Source organism: Macrobrachium nipponense, chromosome 16, assembly GCF_015104395.2.
Source record: "Macrobrachium nipponense isolate FS-2020 chromosome 16, ASM1510439v2, whole genome shotgun sequence".
Classification (NCBI taxonomy): domain Eukaryota; kingdom Metazoa; phylum Arthropoda; class Malacostraca; order Decapoda; family Palaemonidae; genus Macrobrachium; species Macrobrachium nipponense.
The window spans coordinates 28,357,214-28,375,625 of NC_087209.1; the positions used below are offsets into that span (position 1 = coordinate 28,357,214).

General features: G+C 37.3%; 1 protein-coding gene across 3 annotated transcripts in view; it reads right to left on the reverse strand.

Annotated features, from left to right (window-relative positions):
- Positions 1–18,412, reverse strand: part of LOC135195626 (protein singed-like) — a 400,445-nt gene that overhangs the window by 3,463 nt on the left and 378,570 nt on the right. For all 3 annotated transcript variants that reach the window (XM_064221971.1, XM_064221969.1, XM_064221970.1), the window contains 3 exons: positions 6,390–6,546; positions 5,318–5,482; positions 2,147–2,283 (listed from right to left, as the gene is read on the reverse strand). In XM_064221971.1, coding sequence (XP_064078041.1) covers positions 2,147–2,283; positions 5,318–5,482; positions 6,390–6,546 — 459 coding nt within the window. The remainder of the gene's footprint in view (positions 1–2,146; positions 2,284–5,317; positions 5,483–6,389; positions 6,547–18,412) is intronic.

The following is an 18,412-nucleotide window of genomic DNA, read 5'->3' on the forward strand; positions in this document are numbered from 1 at the left end:
TTCATGGGAGAGGACATGAGCAAGAGAAAGGTTATTAAAGATTATACAACATCAGAGAATATCTAACATCAGAAAGATTAATGCATTCAATAAAATCATCAATGTATATAGTCCTTGGTCTTAGGACCAACGGTTTGATTAAATGTGTTTACCCTCCAATTACTATGAGATTCAGGGTCTCTGTAACACGGTTTTTTGGACTTTGCTCCTTGTCAAAGCATCGGATGTAGCTGAAAGTTGACATATGTATATCTTACAACCACACACAAATTTTGTCAGCATTATCTAAACAATAAACCGATAGTTTTTAATTTTTATAGAGTAAAAATGATCTAGCTGACGCCATGGCCAATGATTACGAGCCAAGAGCGAAAAACATTCATTACGTAAGCAATGTTGCCCCGCCCATCCACCAGACAGAAACTCATCGGCTCTGAAACCCAAAGACTTTATGAATGGCGGAACGATACATAGATGTGGGTGGGGTATCAGTGCTAGCGTAGTAATACTACTGTAGCAGTAGTGCCGCAACAGTTATAGCAGTAATATACATGAATTAAACAGTAATCTCAGAGATTACTTTAGACTTGGCAGCATCGCCTCCAGTTCTTATACAAAATTGTACACCTTTTCATTGCAAGAAGACAAAAATGGACAGAGGTGTCCGTAAGTCCAGTCCAGCTACTACTGAAACCATTCTTCAGGTGGATGAATAGTTCCTTAACACGGAGTGTTTCCTTACAGCTTGACATCAGTTGCAGTTATCTTCTCCACATGGAGTCTACTTCTTATTTCACATCTTTCTTGCGAGTACCTTCCTGACAGGCAGTCATGATAGCCCTTTATGAATCTGGGAAGACCACAAAACAAAAGCAATGTCTGCATCACTCGAGCAGAGCATCAAAAGTATTCCAATTGCTATACAAGGTTGAGCAGTTCCCACTTCAATCAATGTACTGAATATTTTTCAAGTTACGTGTTTTCACTTCAAATATATAAAAACATGCAGTTCAAAAGGAGAAAGCACTGGATGCAGCTCCAGAATAAAGAAACCATTTTTTATGATTGTTGTAAAATAAAATCACCACATAAAATACTTGCATCTGCATGAACAAAGAAGAAGTATTGGTACTGGTTGTGGAAATTATGCCTAGTAAAGATGAGCGAGTTGGACACAAGCATAATTCTAAACATCACTTGGAATTCTAAAAATTAGGTTGATAGATAAGTACCCAGAACAACAAGAAGCTGAAAGATGTCTCAGTGGTAAGGTTAGGTTCCATTAAAGGAGTTGGAGGTAGGTTGATTTACACAGTATCAGTTAACACTGCACCTATGCTGTTCACCACTATGAGAACAGCTTCATATCAAGTGTTGCAGGACTAGTAAAGGATTATGAATATAGATCGTCCATTCCACACTACTAGTATATTATATGTTAACCTATCCCTACCATGGCATCATAAGAAAAATTCTAGACGATGACTATCACATGAGCCATGGATGTTCCAATTTCCCTGTTCCACAGCATTTTCTGTGGACCATTTTCACCTCAAGAGGCAAAGATGCTTCTCATTACAAACGTTTTCAAAATGAGCAATGTCAATGCAAAAGACTTACGACAAAAATATAACCGCATGACAGGCAATTAAAAGATACAGATAATTACTCAAATCTCAATACGAGTAAGAATGAAATGCTAAAAAAAAGACAGGCCTATCACTATGATTACTTCACTGGAGAAATACTATGGTATTTCTGCTTTGTCAAGTTACCTTGAATCAGGAATAAGTGTAATATGCAACAAGTAGTTAACATTCTGAATACTATATTTTACAGTATGATTAAGGTCATACTAAATTGTGTGCCCTTGTGCTTTAATTCCAACAAAGACTACACAATTAAGAAATGCGTTTTGCATTTTTTTTATTATGATCTAATATGCATTCGGATACATGTTACATGTTATTTTTCAGTAGCTCAATGTAAGCTTCAGAAGAGATATTGAAAACTTAACCCACAGTCAATGCTGGTTATATTTTCTTAATTTAAAATAACTTCAGTACAATAATGCTATGCAAAACTGATACATAACTTAAACAAGAGATTACCGAACAATTAGAGGGGAAAATCAAACATAACTTACCTCTGAAAAATACTTGGCCTTGTTCACCCCTCTCAACACGGATAGTTTCATAATTTGCCTTGTTGCACTCCATTTTAAGGCTATTTGAAGTCTTGTATCCAACAAATCCTTGCTCACACTTCAGAACTAGTACAGGCCTGTTAAAAATACATTCAACTGCATCAAACTCATTATGCTAAAATATAAAGTTTTTTGCAAATTAAATGTAGAGTACAGTGATTCACACAAAAAATTAAATTGGTGAACTTCCAAATATGTACTAAACATTTGTAGCAGTAATGAAAAGATGTACATAATTAGGAGCACTAATAAACCTTTGGTACCTGGGTACAAAGGTACGTATTCTTTTCCTATAGTTTCACATTGATTGATGGCAAGTAATAACCATTTGAAAAACTACAAACATTCTATACCATATATTTGTTTATACCTTTTTATCTTTCAGGCAGGATCATCCAAACATAAAAATATCCTAAACTTTTACGGCTTGTCAATCAGTACTTTTAAAAGTGCTGAACATTAGTATACCTTTTGACATGCTTTCTTGGGATCAGGAAAATTTCATTGCTTTACGCATTTCTATTTCTAGGATTATGTAAATTCTTTTCCAAGTATGAGCACCATTTATTTTTGTTTTAAGAAACCTACCAATTCAGTATTTAATGCTTAAAAAAAACTGTCAAACACGCCAAATATTTTGCCACAAGAGGCTCTTATCATGAGCATACTAACTTTATTCAGACAAAACAAAGGTTCAGGAAACAAATGCACATACCATTTTATTTCTTGACTACCACATAAACATAACTGTAAAACTGACCTTGAAAGGTCTTTACGAATGTGAAAGGTAACTTAAAGTGAGTGCATAAGCTATTTGTAACTCATTACATCATTACAATGAAGTTCATTCTTCAGCCAAAATTTAACAAAGCCACACTATTTACAATACTTCAGTACAGCATTTGGAGTGATTTGGACACTTGAATACTTACACATTTCATAATCATAAAACCTACATAAGCTATTGTTCAAGATTTTAAGCCAGAACCAAGAAAAGTTAAGATTTCTTGTAACAAGATTCATTCATCCTTGTCTATATGCAAGTTGCCCCTTTGAACTGAAAGCCTCCATTTTCTAGAAAGCTATCTCTGCTCCCATTGGCTGTCTGGAATTTACCCCCCACAGGGATTGGGCGGCGCTTAATGGGAGAAGTCTTAAAAGGGCAGGGACCCAGCAGTTCGTCCTCAGAACCTCCAGAGTTAGGAGCACTCAGAAGTTCCTGTTACCTCACCCTGCAGACACCACTTCACCCCTTTCTGCTCCACCTGCCTCCTCTGGGGAAATCCCAAGTATTTTTATACGTCCATAGTGCACAGAAATATCAGCAGATAAGAAGACTACCTGACCCAGGATTTCCAGGTACTGTGAGAGTAAATTCCAGTTCAGCCAGGGAATTGTTTTGCGCCTTTTGTCTGAATTTCATTTACATTCTTCCAAGGCAACTTCCCCCCATCCTTTGTTAAGCTTCTCACTTCCCAAATCTTGTTCAATGCTGTGATTACTCCCTTTGTGATATAGTAAACCATCCCCTAGTTAATTCAAGCAACATAATAGTTCCTTCTGTGAACTCCCAGTCATTTCCATCCCCTCTGAGCGGTTTGCAAATTTGTTGATCGAAAGAAAGTAGTGTGTAAAGCTCGCCCACGTGTTTCCCTCGCCTCAGTACTTATCCTAGGATACAATCTCTTTGCAGACAAACACCGTGCCTGATTGTATAAGAAATTGGGAACCCTTTGGAGTAAGCCTTGCATTTTCAATAACCCATTTGCGCAAAATTCTGAATGCCGTGTCTGGTTGCCCCAGCCGTGTGCTTCCGGTGGATCGACAATCAACCACCTTATTAGTTCCTGGACCTGTGTAAATTAATGTAAATATAGTGCATTTAAAACTAAAGTCCAGGTTTTATGTAAATTCCTCCTTCCTCAGTAATACTGGCCCTCTGCCATAGTTTTTTTTTCTCTTTTCTTTGTTGTGATCTCTCGTTCTTCCATTCAAGGCCACTTTCTTTTAGTGTTAAATTACATTTTTCAGGAGTGAACGAGCAGTTCAGAACACTATGAAATTAAGTAATTTCTCTTAAATGAACAGCATATTCTTAGGAAGCTTGAATTTCAAGTCGATGCCCCCGGCACGCCTGCTCTATATGAATAGGCCTCCATGGGGGAGGGATGGTTGTAGTGCCATCAGTGCACTTCACGGGGTGCACTGTAGGCATTACTGAAGGTTATTGCAGTGTCCCTTCAGCACTAGCTGGAACCCCTTTCATTCCTTTTATTCTACCTCAATCAATATCTTTCTTCCATCTTGCCATCCAACCCCTCAATTTTCCTTTCAGCGCTGAATGGCCTCATAGGTCCCAGGGCTTAACCTTTGGCCTAAACTCTATATTCCATTCCATATGAATGGGGTTCATCTCTTCATTCTTCAAAATTATTTTTGTACTCCCTGGATGTTATAGTGTTTTTTTTTTTTATTATTATTATTAATACTATTGCAACACCAACATGTTTCTACCTACCATTTGAAGAATTCCAAATTTTACAACCTTTTCACTGATCATTCTTTCCATATCCCTACATATACAAACTGCTAAATTTCTGTCAATCAACTCCTTTACAAATACATTGCTAATCCAATTTGCCTAAATACTGCCTTTTCCTTTCAGAAACCGCAATACAGCCCATGGAAGAGCTGGCGTTACAATCCCCGATCAACCAAACTTAAGCATTCCTAAATGTGAATACTGTACTTCCTGAAGTCCATTAAGCTCAGTTTTCACGTTTCTCATTTCAAAAGGTCCTACATATTTTCCTTCTTTCTGTGGCTTAACGTTTCGCCAAACTCACTCCTAACCTCTTTTCTTGTCTCCCCATCTGCCTTTCCCTTAAAATCTCTCAACACTACATCTATATAGTACAAATAATGAAGACATTTTCAAAGCTTAATCCAGCTGTCTCAATTCTACTTTTATTTATATTTAATTAAAACTATTTCTTACTAGTACTGCTTAAAAACAGACTACAAATTAACAATACAAAAACCTCCATTAAAAATATTACATTACTAGAATATATTGAATATACTCATGATTACTGGTCAATGTCACAATACCTGTTGATCAAGTAGAAGTAAAAGCGTGCACTCTCTTCATCTGGCGTGTCAGCATTGGCGAAGAGGTGACCGGACTTCTTGGTAGCAATGTATTTGCCATTATTGGCCTGGAAGGCTACAGAACCATCTGGCTGCCAGTGGAAGTTGAAAAGAGCATTTGACGTTCTGAAACAGAATGCGAAATTTTATTAATGGAATTAAAAACTGACAAAAAAGATTGTGGAAGCTACAGGTAAAATTCAGTTTCTTTGATAAAAAAAAAATACTCTTTTTACTATGGAATGGCTTAAGTCCTTTCCTCTCTCACTAACCTTGATGAAATACAACTTTAAAAACAGGACAATTTTGTTAAACTAGAGAAAAGTCATCGCAAACGACTAAGTCGTCTTCCTTAAGGTGGTTACGGAACTTGGGCTTACAAAATTCTTCAACACAGAATAACTTTTTCTTTTGGTGCCAGTATTCCCTGGATAATCTTGCTGCAAATGGCACTGAAGTATTCATAAACCAATAACAAAAGAAACTTCATGACCATTTACAAAAAATCTCTACGCTAACCGGTTTTCATAAACAAAACTACCGAAAACTAGAAAATTATGAGTTGGAAGTTATAGATGAAACTTCAGTAATAAGGGCAAAAGAAAAAATGACAAAAATCTATGAACAGAAGTGTAACGTCACATAATTTAATTCTTTTAAATCATTATCATACTTCCGTGGTGGTGATGGATCACATTAAACAATCGGCATTTTCACTTCAATTCCTTGGAATGTTATCGCTTCTGACAAGTCTCCTTTACTTGACGTGAATAAATGTTCAAGCTGATTACATTCCCCAAAAAATATTTCTATCACCCGAGCAAAAACTGACTTGCAATATTGTTCAGTATTGAAAATGTTACGTTTGGGTCATGAGACGAGGAACTGAGCTAGGTTACTGCAAAACTAAGAACAAAAATGATAAAGACTTCGATAAGTTTCAACGAATATATACATTATATATATATAATATATATATATATATATATATATATATATATATATATATATATTAATTATTAATCATACTTACGGCTTAGTAGCGTTGGCCTGAATGCCACCTCCAGCTTCCAAAGTCCAGTACTTGTCTTGCATGGTCCTCACGTACCATCTCTTGGTCGCACCGTCGTACTCCAACTGGAACTTTTCGTGATCGGAAATCTCCTCTTGGTTGGCTGTTACATCGACACCTGGAATGGGGGAAATCTATAAATATGGAAATCAAACTTGGAAAAAAAAAGTAGTATACAGTTATTAGTTTCGTAGTAATGACAATATTTAGCAATACTACCGAAATTCTAGTCGGAGAAACTAAATGCTATCAGGATTTCTTCAAGGAAACTAGTCCGATACAGGAAAGTAATAAGAAGTAAAAAATCACCCATAAAATAGAAATTGGAAAGGAAAAGAAGTAAAGTAAATTATGAAACAAATGAGTCACGCAGGCCTGCTAAACAAGAGAGCATTTGAATCGAATGTATAAAGCATGCACCACAACCAATTTTTCATCAGTTTACAATCATCCTCATCAAGTTTTTTTTTTTTAGGAACAAATTAAACACAGTGAAATGAAGTGAAACCCCCTATACTCTGTGTGCAATACATACATATATTTATATTCATGTGTCTGTGTAGAGACGGACTGAAGTAACAAAATGAGAGCATCTCTCTCTCTCTCTCTCTCTCTCTCTCTCTCTCTCTCTCTCTCTCTCTCTCTCTCTCGTCTAGCAGCCACACCTGCCATGAAAAGGAATCGAGTAGGTGTGCTTTAGTGAGCCTCACACCTTTAAGTCTCCATCTCTGATAATTATTCACAAAGGGAAGTCCTCCGCAGTAGCAGTAACGCTACTTTAAAATGAAGTCAGATATTGTGTACCAAGGTTCGTTCTCGACTTTAATTCCAGTGAAATAATAACTTTCACAATGTTTAACACGTGAGCATCACAAAATGTCAGGCAGCAACACATTCGTTCTATAAGTGTCCCTCGATAAGGCCGAGTTGAAAAACGTTGCGTGTGGTCAGTGTCTGGATGGGTATATTTAACTGTATAGGAGCATTTTGAATTTACTAAATTTCTCTTCATAAGACCCTTATTACAACTGGAATATTTCCTTGTGTTTAAGGTAAAAGAAAGTTCCCTCGGATAAAAATGTTATAGGAGACTTGGGAATACCAAATTTTAAAAATATTAATTTTTTAGTCGGAGGTTAACAGCGCTTGTACAAGTACGTACCTAACACTATGTATACTAGCAAAACTACGCATCAATGATGGGAAATTAATACATAGAACACACGTTTCAGCATCGGCTATTAAGTGTCTTATTAAAGCAATAATTTGCAAAGAACTTACATGCGTTATAAAACAAAAATGAATTTGCATTGTTGTTTCTCGTATGACAGTTGAAAGAAAAATGAATCGATGTAAACAACATTCCGAACGCCAAAGGTGAGCCTGCATATTATGTCAGATATCCTGATTTAACTTTTATTTGAGGAGGTATTAATGAATTTATTGATAGAAATTAAACCTAGGAAACCAATGATCTGGAATGGTCAAGGGGCCTGCCACCTCGGTGTCCGCCAGTTCGATTCTCGGGCATTCCATTGAGGAGTTAGAGATGTGTACTTTTGATGATAGAAGTTCACTCTCCATGTGGTTCGGAAGTCACGTAAAGCCGTTGGTCCCGTTGCTGAATAACCATACAAACAAACAAAAAACAAAACCGATGATCTGGATAATTATATATATATATATATATATATATATATATATATATATACAATATATATATATTATATATATATATATATATATATATAAAATATCATTATATAAGTATATAATTATATATATATCTATATATATATATATATATATATATATATATATATAGAGAGAGATAGAGAGAGGAGAGAGAGAGAATGGGGAACACCAGAAGTACTATATACTTCCGATTTTTAGCAAGTCTCCTACGGACAAAGTATTAGCCGCATGTACTTTTATCGACCCCAGCTAGTGATGATGCTCATTAAAAGCGCGGTCAACTGACTTGTGGCAAGCCAAGACTGAACCACAGTCCCCAAAAATGCGAGACCTGGGCTCCAGCCTTCCTGACGGCTTACATCGAGGTACGAGGACCGTAAGTAAATTCGTTATTACCTAGACCTGATAATATAAATGTTAAAAGTAACTAAACACGTCTCAATTTGATATGAAACAATAATTTAACAAACAAAAGTGTTACTGATATTCCAGACTGCAATAAACATCGCTAAATCAGTCACTGAGCGGAAGACGTATTTCCGTAATAATCCCAGTAACGAAATCCAACGCACGTTTTCTACGCTGAATATGTAAACTTACGGCAACTAGTCTTCTGCTTCATGAATCATGATCTGCAGATCAAACGAGTCAAATCCCGCTAGGAGGAAAATGGGTGCCTACAATAGTGCGTATGTGTTGTTTGTATGAGACACCAGCTTCTTGATTAAAATATGACTTGTTACCATAAGCTTGTGTAGCAAAATAAAGTGGCCGTAGAAACATTTTGCATTTGTTACGCAAGTGGCTTACGGCCATTGGCAACTTGTGAATCAGTCAGTCTCTAAACGTGGGAATAGTTATTCAAATTAAAATACACTCTTCTAATATCGAAGTAAATAAACGAATCTTTGGAATTTCAAGATTAATTAAGTAGACTTTATTTAGTCGAGTTTCAAAGAACTGAAGGGACAAGATTAACATTAATGCTTTCACTCATTCTCCCACTCTTCATGTTCCAGCACACTGCCGTATGCATATACGTATTAGAAATTCCCACAATTTCTCGTCATTTTCATGGTATATTCCTACAAAATTGCCAGTTAAGTCGATTCTAAGATACTTCATGGGCTACTAAAAGCGCTCTCTCTCTCTCTCTCTCTCTCTCTCATGAACGAATACTTCCGGCAATAAAGGGTAGAGACTTCCGGTTCTCAACCAAATCTAAGCTCTAGGAATGAGGTTGCTTGCCCTTTCCTTTGATCACAAGCCGCAGATGACAAACATCAGCTGGATTCACTGGTGAGCGAAAGGCGAGAATCGGACTAACGACCAGCGCTCTACAAATACACTATGGCACCTACATGTGTACGTACATAAGCAGTTTAAATGTTTACACAATGGGACCTATATGTGTGCACATGCAGTTTAAATATGTTTACAACAATGTGTTTGGCCTAGTAATAAAATCAACTTTTGCAATCCTTGCACTTCGAAGAAAGTCAGCGAGGGAGAGACGGAATTTCAAAATTACATTAAAACTTGCAAACAAACAAAAAGCGTTCAACATTTCCTATACACGAAAATGGCATCACTGCCGACATGGCAAAAAACGTCGAAATTAAAACGAGTCAGCGAGGGGCTATAACGGCTATGTACTACCTCAAACCTAGCAACCACACTATTCAGCTAATCTCAAGGTTTATTTCAGCTGGAAATGTTAACGGAGAAATGATGTCCGTTTTCATATGCCTACTGATGGTGCAGTGGTCAAAGCCCCTGCTGTTATTAATTTGCATTTTTTTGGGGGGAGGGGGGTTAATGATCTTAAGTTTTGGTGGACTTGTAAACTAAAGATGCTCTGTATTTGCTACATAAGCATTATGCTATTTGTAGATTTAAAAATACCCTTTATAACTGCATGTATTCTATTCGCAACGAACTACGATGGAATGGGATGGAGTATGGAGTTTAGGCCAAAGACCAAGCACTGGGAACCTATGAGGTCATCTGCGCTGGAAAGAAAATTGAAAGTAGGTAGGTTTGAAAGGTGTAACAAGAGGAAAGCCTCGTAGTTGCACTTTGAAATAACTGTTAGGAGAAGGTGGATAGCAAGATTGAAGAAAGATAATATGAAAGGAGATACAGAAAAGGAATGAAATGGGTTGCAACTCGGGGCCGAAGGGACGCTGGAAAAAGAACCTGCAACGAACTAGAACCCTTATACATAACACAAGAATTGATAATGGAAAAACAAGAAGAAAAATATCGATGGTATTCACAATTTACGTACAATTTTTTGGAAGTAAAATAAGACCTTATAACTAACTATTGAGCTTCCCCTTATAACGGACTATTTAGCTACCACTGAACACAATTACCACAAGTGAACTAAATCAGTGAACAAAATCTACATCATAATTAACTTTAGCAATAATAATACATTAAAACTGTCAATACTACAGTATCAAAATTTGTCCTGTTCGGTCAAAAAAGACATCAAGACGCATAAACTCCTGCGGGGCTTGAAGCTTCTCTTGTATATACTACATGCTCGTGGTGAGGTTACAACAAACTGTAACCACGTTACAGATACCGATGGAGTGTAACAGGTACAGCAGGTGAACGTTCACCACGAAGCAAATGATCCTTCGCTAAAGTAAGGAAGGGTTCAAAAACCTTAGTTAAAAAATTAACCATGGATGATTTTTTTCTTAATAGTTAGTTACCTTGTTTAAGCTTATCACACACGCACACATCCCCTCTCCATCAATTTTCAACCCTGGCTTGACATAATTCTGCTTTCTGTTACTGTATATTTCGTTAGCTTTTCGAGTACATATATGCTAACCGATTTCACGTTGAAGGTAGTTAACAAAAGTTACGGAAGCTCCTTCAAGTGTGTCGGAAATTTAATTACACTATCATTCTGGAATTTTAAACAAAGTTGGGGCATTTTCGAGCATAAAAACAATTAATATTACCTGTAAATTAATAAAAAAAAAAGTCAAAATATACACTGTGACCCTTCGCCATCTGTTATCACCAATTTTGTGTGTTAACCTCGAGAGGGATAAGCTCCCTTCTTCATATCTATAATGCCATAATGACACCTTTTCTATCGCAGTATTAGTGGACAGTATTGATATATTGAAAATGTGCCTTTAAAACGACTTCCTGTCTTGATTTTCCTCACGCCAACAGCACACCACACCCCAAAAGCCATCCAATTCTCCCAAAACAAAGACCACCCGGTGCTTCCTCTCTGGCCAGTTCCTATTCCACTGCGACCCTCAGTTCCACTCCACGGAACTTGCCACGTGTTCACCCAAAAGCTCCCACTCATCAGAGGGAACCTCGTGTTACTCACTTGGCCAACTCTCTCTCTCTCTCTCTCTCTCTCTCTCTCTCTCTCTCTCTCTCTCTCTCTCTCTGAAATACATTCTGTAGGATTCCACGGCTTCCTTTCCTCCCTCACACAATTTCCGGCGTTCACCTTCCACCTTTTTTTTTTTCGTTTTATTTATTGATGACAAATCCGAAAACGGCCCGCCAGATGTATCCAAAGCGACATTTACAATTCATTACTGTACGAAAAAAATATTATAAGGTGAAAACTGGGGTACAAAAGGAGCGAGGGGAAAATGATGCAAATATCGATGCAAATATCGATACAAATAAATACTTTACTCATATATGCAATATGTGTGTGTGTGTGTGTGTGTGTGTGTGCGAATAATGCCCCAATTTTTTTTTAATCACAAAGTATTTTTCTGGGTAAAGTCACATCAGTTTTTTTTTTCATGAAATATCCTTCATTATATTTTTTGAAATATCCGGGATACCTTCTTCATATATATATATATATATATATATAATATTATATATATATATATATATATATATATATATATATATATACATATATATATATATATATATATATATATATATATATATATATATATATATATATATATATATTATTTTGGCATTGAAAAAAGAAAAATAATTCTCTGGGGTCTTCAGGATGCTTCAGACAGAAAAAAATAAATACTGGTTCTATTTTTGGATTACGGAGTACATTCGCAGTCATTAACTTGAGTTAGTTTTCCTCCAATCTAATTTGCAAAAGACGTGTATCGTCCTATGCTTACAAGAGGCTAATAATTTTTCGCTTTTCTTGGTTATCGTTCTTTGCGTGATTCAAGCACACTAGCATTAGCACACTGTCAAAAGGCGTGTCTGTGATCATCTTTATCCCTCTCCCCCCCCTCCCCTGCCCCCACTTCTTTGTATTGTGACCTTAAGACAATTGTTTTACTTGCCGTGGGCTTATCCATAAAAAGAACATCAACTACCTGTTAATATTTCTTTCCCGAACTACTTTGACTAATTTTCGTACTGTTAGCACGCGCCGGGTAGGGATCGATTAACACAATATCCAGAGATAACATTCACGCTATGATTAATAATTAATTATTCCGGGCATGATTAAAAGCCATTATGTTTGACATGAGTGACATGAGAACAGATTTTACGGTCTATGATGCTGCCTTCCACGATAATAATTCATTTGGGATTTTCTCCTTTAATAAGAAAAAAACTTTCAGGAGTGTCTATCACTCCCATTTAATTTGCGATGTCACGTTATTATAATTAATTGTCTACAGCTGTAATTCAGTAGCACTGCGGGTTGGACTGAAATAAAAAACTTCTTCCAAAGTTAAAAGCGATAAATGGAACGATAAAAAAAATTGACGCTATAAAGTGGTCGTCTATCTTAGATCAGCGCTGCAGTAGAACTGGATGCCAGAAAAAACCTCAGCCATCATTCCTCGACTCAAGATAACAAGACGAGAAGGAATAATGCGGATGAAGACACGTATTCTCATTTCGTCCCTCCAAGTGGAACTATGAGCAGAGAAATTGCTTGAGAGCGAACCACCGATCTCTTGTAGTCTCCAATAAAGTATCTTACTTTCGTAATGTCCACTTAAATCTTACTTTATGTCTGACGTTTAAGCCCGTAGGAAAATGAAGACACGCTTCCGAAAAACCAATTTAAATCTGCGACTTCGAAGTAAAATTGGGAAATATGTCACCCGTGACAACTCACCATTCTCTCCCCTTTCCGAGCCAATCTCCCCTCTACAAAGTCCCCTTTCCTCCCCTCAAATTCACTCGCCCACCCTCACACGGTTTACACAAAGGAATGCACCTAATGAGAAATGGGGAAGACACAACCACTGCACAAAGAGAAAGAGAGACCGAGAGGAAATGGTTAAAATAGAAAGTGAGATAAGATGGATGTAGACATACAGGAAAGACTTCGAGGAATGGGGGAAGTAAAAATGCTCAATAACACTTTAGGAGATAAAGGTAAGACCTCAAAATCACTCGTAATAGAAATGAAGATAAAGAAAAGGTCTAAAAAACTATTAAATAAATACTTTACTCGAAAATTTCAATATAATTTGATAAATTCAAACCAAGAAGCGATAGCTTCGAAAATTTGGGGATATATCGAAAAACTGGCTTAAGGAACGAATTAAAAAAAACTAAGAATTGGAAAATAAAACACGAACACCGACAGCACTTGAGTAAATCCAAAGTCAACAGAACGGCTTTATAAATTTCATCATGCAGTATCTTTTTAAGCCTTCTTGGTTTACTTTTCATTCACTTACGTGTTCACGGTGTTCATGCTGTATTTTCCGAATCTTTGTTTCATTTTTTCACTTCCCTCGTTCCTTAAGCCAGTTCATCGCTGCATTGACATAGATGATACTTGTACCTTCAGCTTCCGGTTTGTCTAAGTCATGACGAATCAAAGACACCACAAAAACACACATCGGCTTTATCAGTAGATTATCGACTTCAATTATGAAGCCTCTGTCTCTTATAGTTCAAAAGTTATGTCCATGAAAAAAAAAATAATGCCTCAATCTGCCGGACGGTCAACCGGTGCCATAAAAATAACTTGAGAAACGAAAATTTAATTGCACACTGTATGTGAAGTCACTATGGTACCTGCATAACTATTGTACAATGAGATAAATAACTGACGATGCTATCAAGCAGCAAAAATTTAGGAGCCTACTAAGCCACAAGGGCTACAGTAATCTACACCTAACGGCAACGTTGATCACACATTGAACCATTCCTATTAGGTAAGGATTTCACTTTATTGTCGTGAGGTGGGTAATCAGAGGAAAAAATAAGTATATCTTACTTTACCAGACCACTGAGCTGATTAACAGCACTGGAAAAAAAATCACTACTCTTTGCCAGAGTGAAAAGTTGCGAATGTGCAAAGTACTCATGTGCAGTGAGATTGTAACAAAAATACAAACAACAAAAGCATGTATTACATCACTAAATAGTACAGATTAATACTGAAGGTGACTTCTCTACCAACGTCAGTCCAAAACCTTTCCCAACAGACCACAGGTGACTTCCAATGGAAGTGTAATTGCTGGATTTCATTGGCGTTATAGTAGACCTGCCATTGAATCTACGTGGCTGGCCGCGAACATGAGGTTATTTGCCGTAAAAAAAAAAAAAAAAAAAACTGGGCGAGTGTTTTTGTAGATCATAATATTCTTGTGTAGATGTAAACACACTTGAATTACCAAATATAATCATGTAACAGAAGTAAAACACGAAACCGGCACGGTTTCAAAGTAACGTTCACGTTTAATATCAAAGGTTAGGGCAAACGATTCTACAGTAACATATAATATACGGCAATAAGTATCTAATGCATATATATACAGTAGTAACCAATAGCACATTGAACAGATTAAATAGTCCATTGCAATGTTTAATAATTTTCTATCATTCCGGGAACATTTTTCTTCTCAAAAACAATCAATAATTCTTGCATTAAACTCATTTCACACACTGTTACCCTACATCAATAAATCAAATTACAACGTTAAATGTAGAAAATATAGTATACCGTGGTCACGCAACTGTTTACTCTGCTAAAGTCGTATAGCGCAAACCAGGCTAAAGGACAGAGAGGGGAGATGGGGAGGAGGAGGGTGTTTGGGGGGGGGGGGGGGGTGTGTAGTTGAAGAAGGTCGACAACACAACATTAAACTTTCCCGCCGAAGTAATTAGAGATATCCCGGGGGGAGTTTGGCAAAAGGGAAGCCCCTTTAAATTCCCCCAATCGACACGTGCTATTCTGCGCTAATCCCCCTCATAGCGTCATCCGAACCGATACCATAGGGTTTGATTCGCTAATAATATCCCTCTACGATATCAGGCACCTTTTAAATCGTTCCCTATCCCGGTCGACTTTCGCCTTGGATCACCGACGTTTCATAGAAGACTAAAAAAAATAATAAATAAAAAATATATAAAGCAACAACAATAAAGTAAAATAGCCTTTCCAGTTTAATACAAGATGATTTGAAGTCTACTATATTATGTCTCGATACTACACTTGTTTAAAGTTGCAATTCCTCCTCTCGCTTTCATAACTACAAATTATTTTGGACCAACCAATAGTTGACAAAGTTTTAGCGTTTTTGTACCTCGAGATAAGAACTACTTCCGCTCTTTTAGAAATTAATTATATTTAGGAAAAGCTTGCTTACATTTCCCTACTGCAAATTCCCGAGATGTATACTAGTAATGCACAAGCCAGCATTTTTTTTTTCTTTTTTTTTGCCACGCCCCTAGGTTAGGTTAGGTTAGGTTAGGAAAATTCAAGACGGTTTCCGAGAGGCCATTAAGGGAGTGGGAAACATAATTTGATTATTTTCAAGATTTTATGGTTAGTTTTTAAGATAATGCGTCGCTTGTCAGGGAGGGGTCGGTACTCTGTTACAGTTCGGGAATATGCATCCCTACTACAAGGACCCTGTGGTAGGGTTGTAAGAATACTACTAGTAGGTCCTGAGTCGTAAAAGCAACTAAGAGGTCAGGTGCTGCCTTGCAGTCTTACTTTTTAGTAAAAGGTTAAGTCCACTGCCAATAACTGGAAACTGGTGCCTTGCAGTTCTTCTTTTTAGTAAAAGCCTATTGGCCCACTGCCAATAACTGGAAACTGCTGCCTTGCAATCTTACTTTTTAGTAAACGGGCTAGCCCCACTGCCAATAACTGTGAAAACTGCTGTCTCCAGGTAGACTTTTTAGTCGAAGGCGAGGTCCACCGACAGTAACTGTGGTTATGATGACACCAAGGGCATGCGGTCGTATAAACCCCTTTGCCAAACAATAAACCATGCTTGATACATGCAGTGGAGAAGGCGCATCAGGAAACCAACCCCTTAATGTAGGGATAACGGTGGGAAAGGACTACATTATCGGCAAAACAGCATGTCTGGCCTCCGTCTCCCACAAGTGAAGTGGGAATTTTACGAGCAGAAAATCCACTATGTAATTTCGAATCTCATTTTTTAATAACTGGAATTCAGCGCGTTGGAGTTTCATGGTTGGCGGTGCCGAATATATATAAAAAACATTATACTGAAAATATACACGATAACTCAGTACAACGCAGGCAAGAGCCAGACTTTGGCAAATCACTCATTGTGCGACAGGAGGGTAAAGACTGGAGGCTCGCAACCTCATTCCCTGTTCATAAAAAATGTTAAACGAAGACACTTCTTCCAATGCCGCTCTCTTATGGGCAAAACGACTGCTGGGATTTTATTCTAAGGTCGACCGCCCAAAGTATATTCATACACACACACACACACAAATACATATATATGTATACATATACATATACATACATACATAATTCACATACCTTCAATACACATAAGAATGTTAAGCGAAATGAACGTGTGGTTGTACTGAACTTTTTCTCCAGATATAACACCAGGTCCTTGTTGTTATGCGAGGAACCACAGGCAAGCGAGAGCGAGAAAAAGTGAGGGAGCCCGCACAAAAACAGCAATCAATTACATTCCCAAAATAAATATAGATATATAAGGGAAACCAGAAAGGAAAAGAAACCTCGCTATAGCCCTCGTTGCCATTCTCATTAGCTGTAATGTCCAGGTGGGGTAAAGCAGCTGAGCCGCTGGTTCCGGTCAGCGAATCCACATTTTTTTCCTTTTTTTTTTTTTTTTGGGGGGGAAGGGGGCTTGGAGGGTGGGTATGGGTGAGGGGAGGGGTCAAGAAACTGGAGTGTCTGGCCTTTAACTGACTTAAGTAAGACAAATGAGACAAATGATTACACATGATATAATCGAACTATGAGAAGCGTTGCTACAAATAATCAAACGTGATTTTAAAACATTTTATACATCCCATTAAACCGCTTTCTTTCCTCTGTTCAAGTCTAAAGGGAGTTGGTTAAAAGAACGAGCCCTTTTGCCGCTTTCGTATAGAGAGATCAATTTAAATCAAGCCATCAGAGCCGAATCAACACCCACCAACATCCCGAATTTGTAAGTAACGGATCTCTTTTGCACAAATCGCTTAACATGATCATCTACCTCCACAGCCTCCCAGAGAAAGTCAAACTACGGAGGAAAAATGGACAAATCCGCTTATCAAGGATTATTTTTATGGACAGAATACGGTAGTAGGGGGAAAGTTAATCCCATATTCATTACCATGGGATCTGCGTTGTTGCTTGTAACCATCGGGTGAGGCCTTGACTTACAAACGTGAGCGCATGAAACAAAATAATGATACATATCAAGCTTCTGGTCGTAACAGGTTTGCTGATTTTTCTTTACACTATACCACTTATTGTATCTTGACATTCAATAAGAGTTTTACGACAGCAGTGTCGCCATTGTAATATAAAAATGATCAATGAGGCACAAACTCCAAATTGCATACTAGTGCCTGTCCTTGGACGCCTATACAAGTATGAATTTGAGAGCTGCAGCGCTAGTGAGTGTATATATATATATATATATCTATATATATATATATAATAATATATTAATAGAGAGAGAGAGAGAGAGAGAGAATGTATTTTAAAATCAATAGTTCGAGACGCTTTCAGCAATCAGAATGTCTACGATGAAAGAGAACTTTGTACTCACATGCGAGGGTTTAAAAAAATTAACGGTGGTATCGCCACTGTTTGTGGAGATGTTTACAATCTAAACATCGAAGTCAAGTTGAAAAGCTTAGCATGTCCCGATCCCTGCCGCGTGTGAAGTGGAATACAAATTCTGAAAGCACTTTTGTTATCGATGTTTGTTGTGATGTCGGGAAAACAACATCGGACAATATAATATAAAGACAATTTGAGCGTACAAGAAAAATTCGCCGTAGGATATCACGCCAACGGAAACAGCAATGTTTCC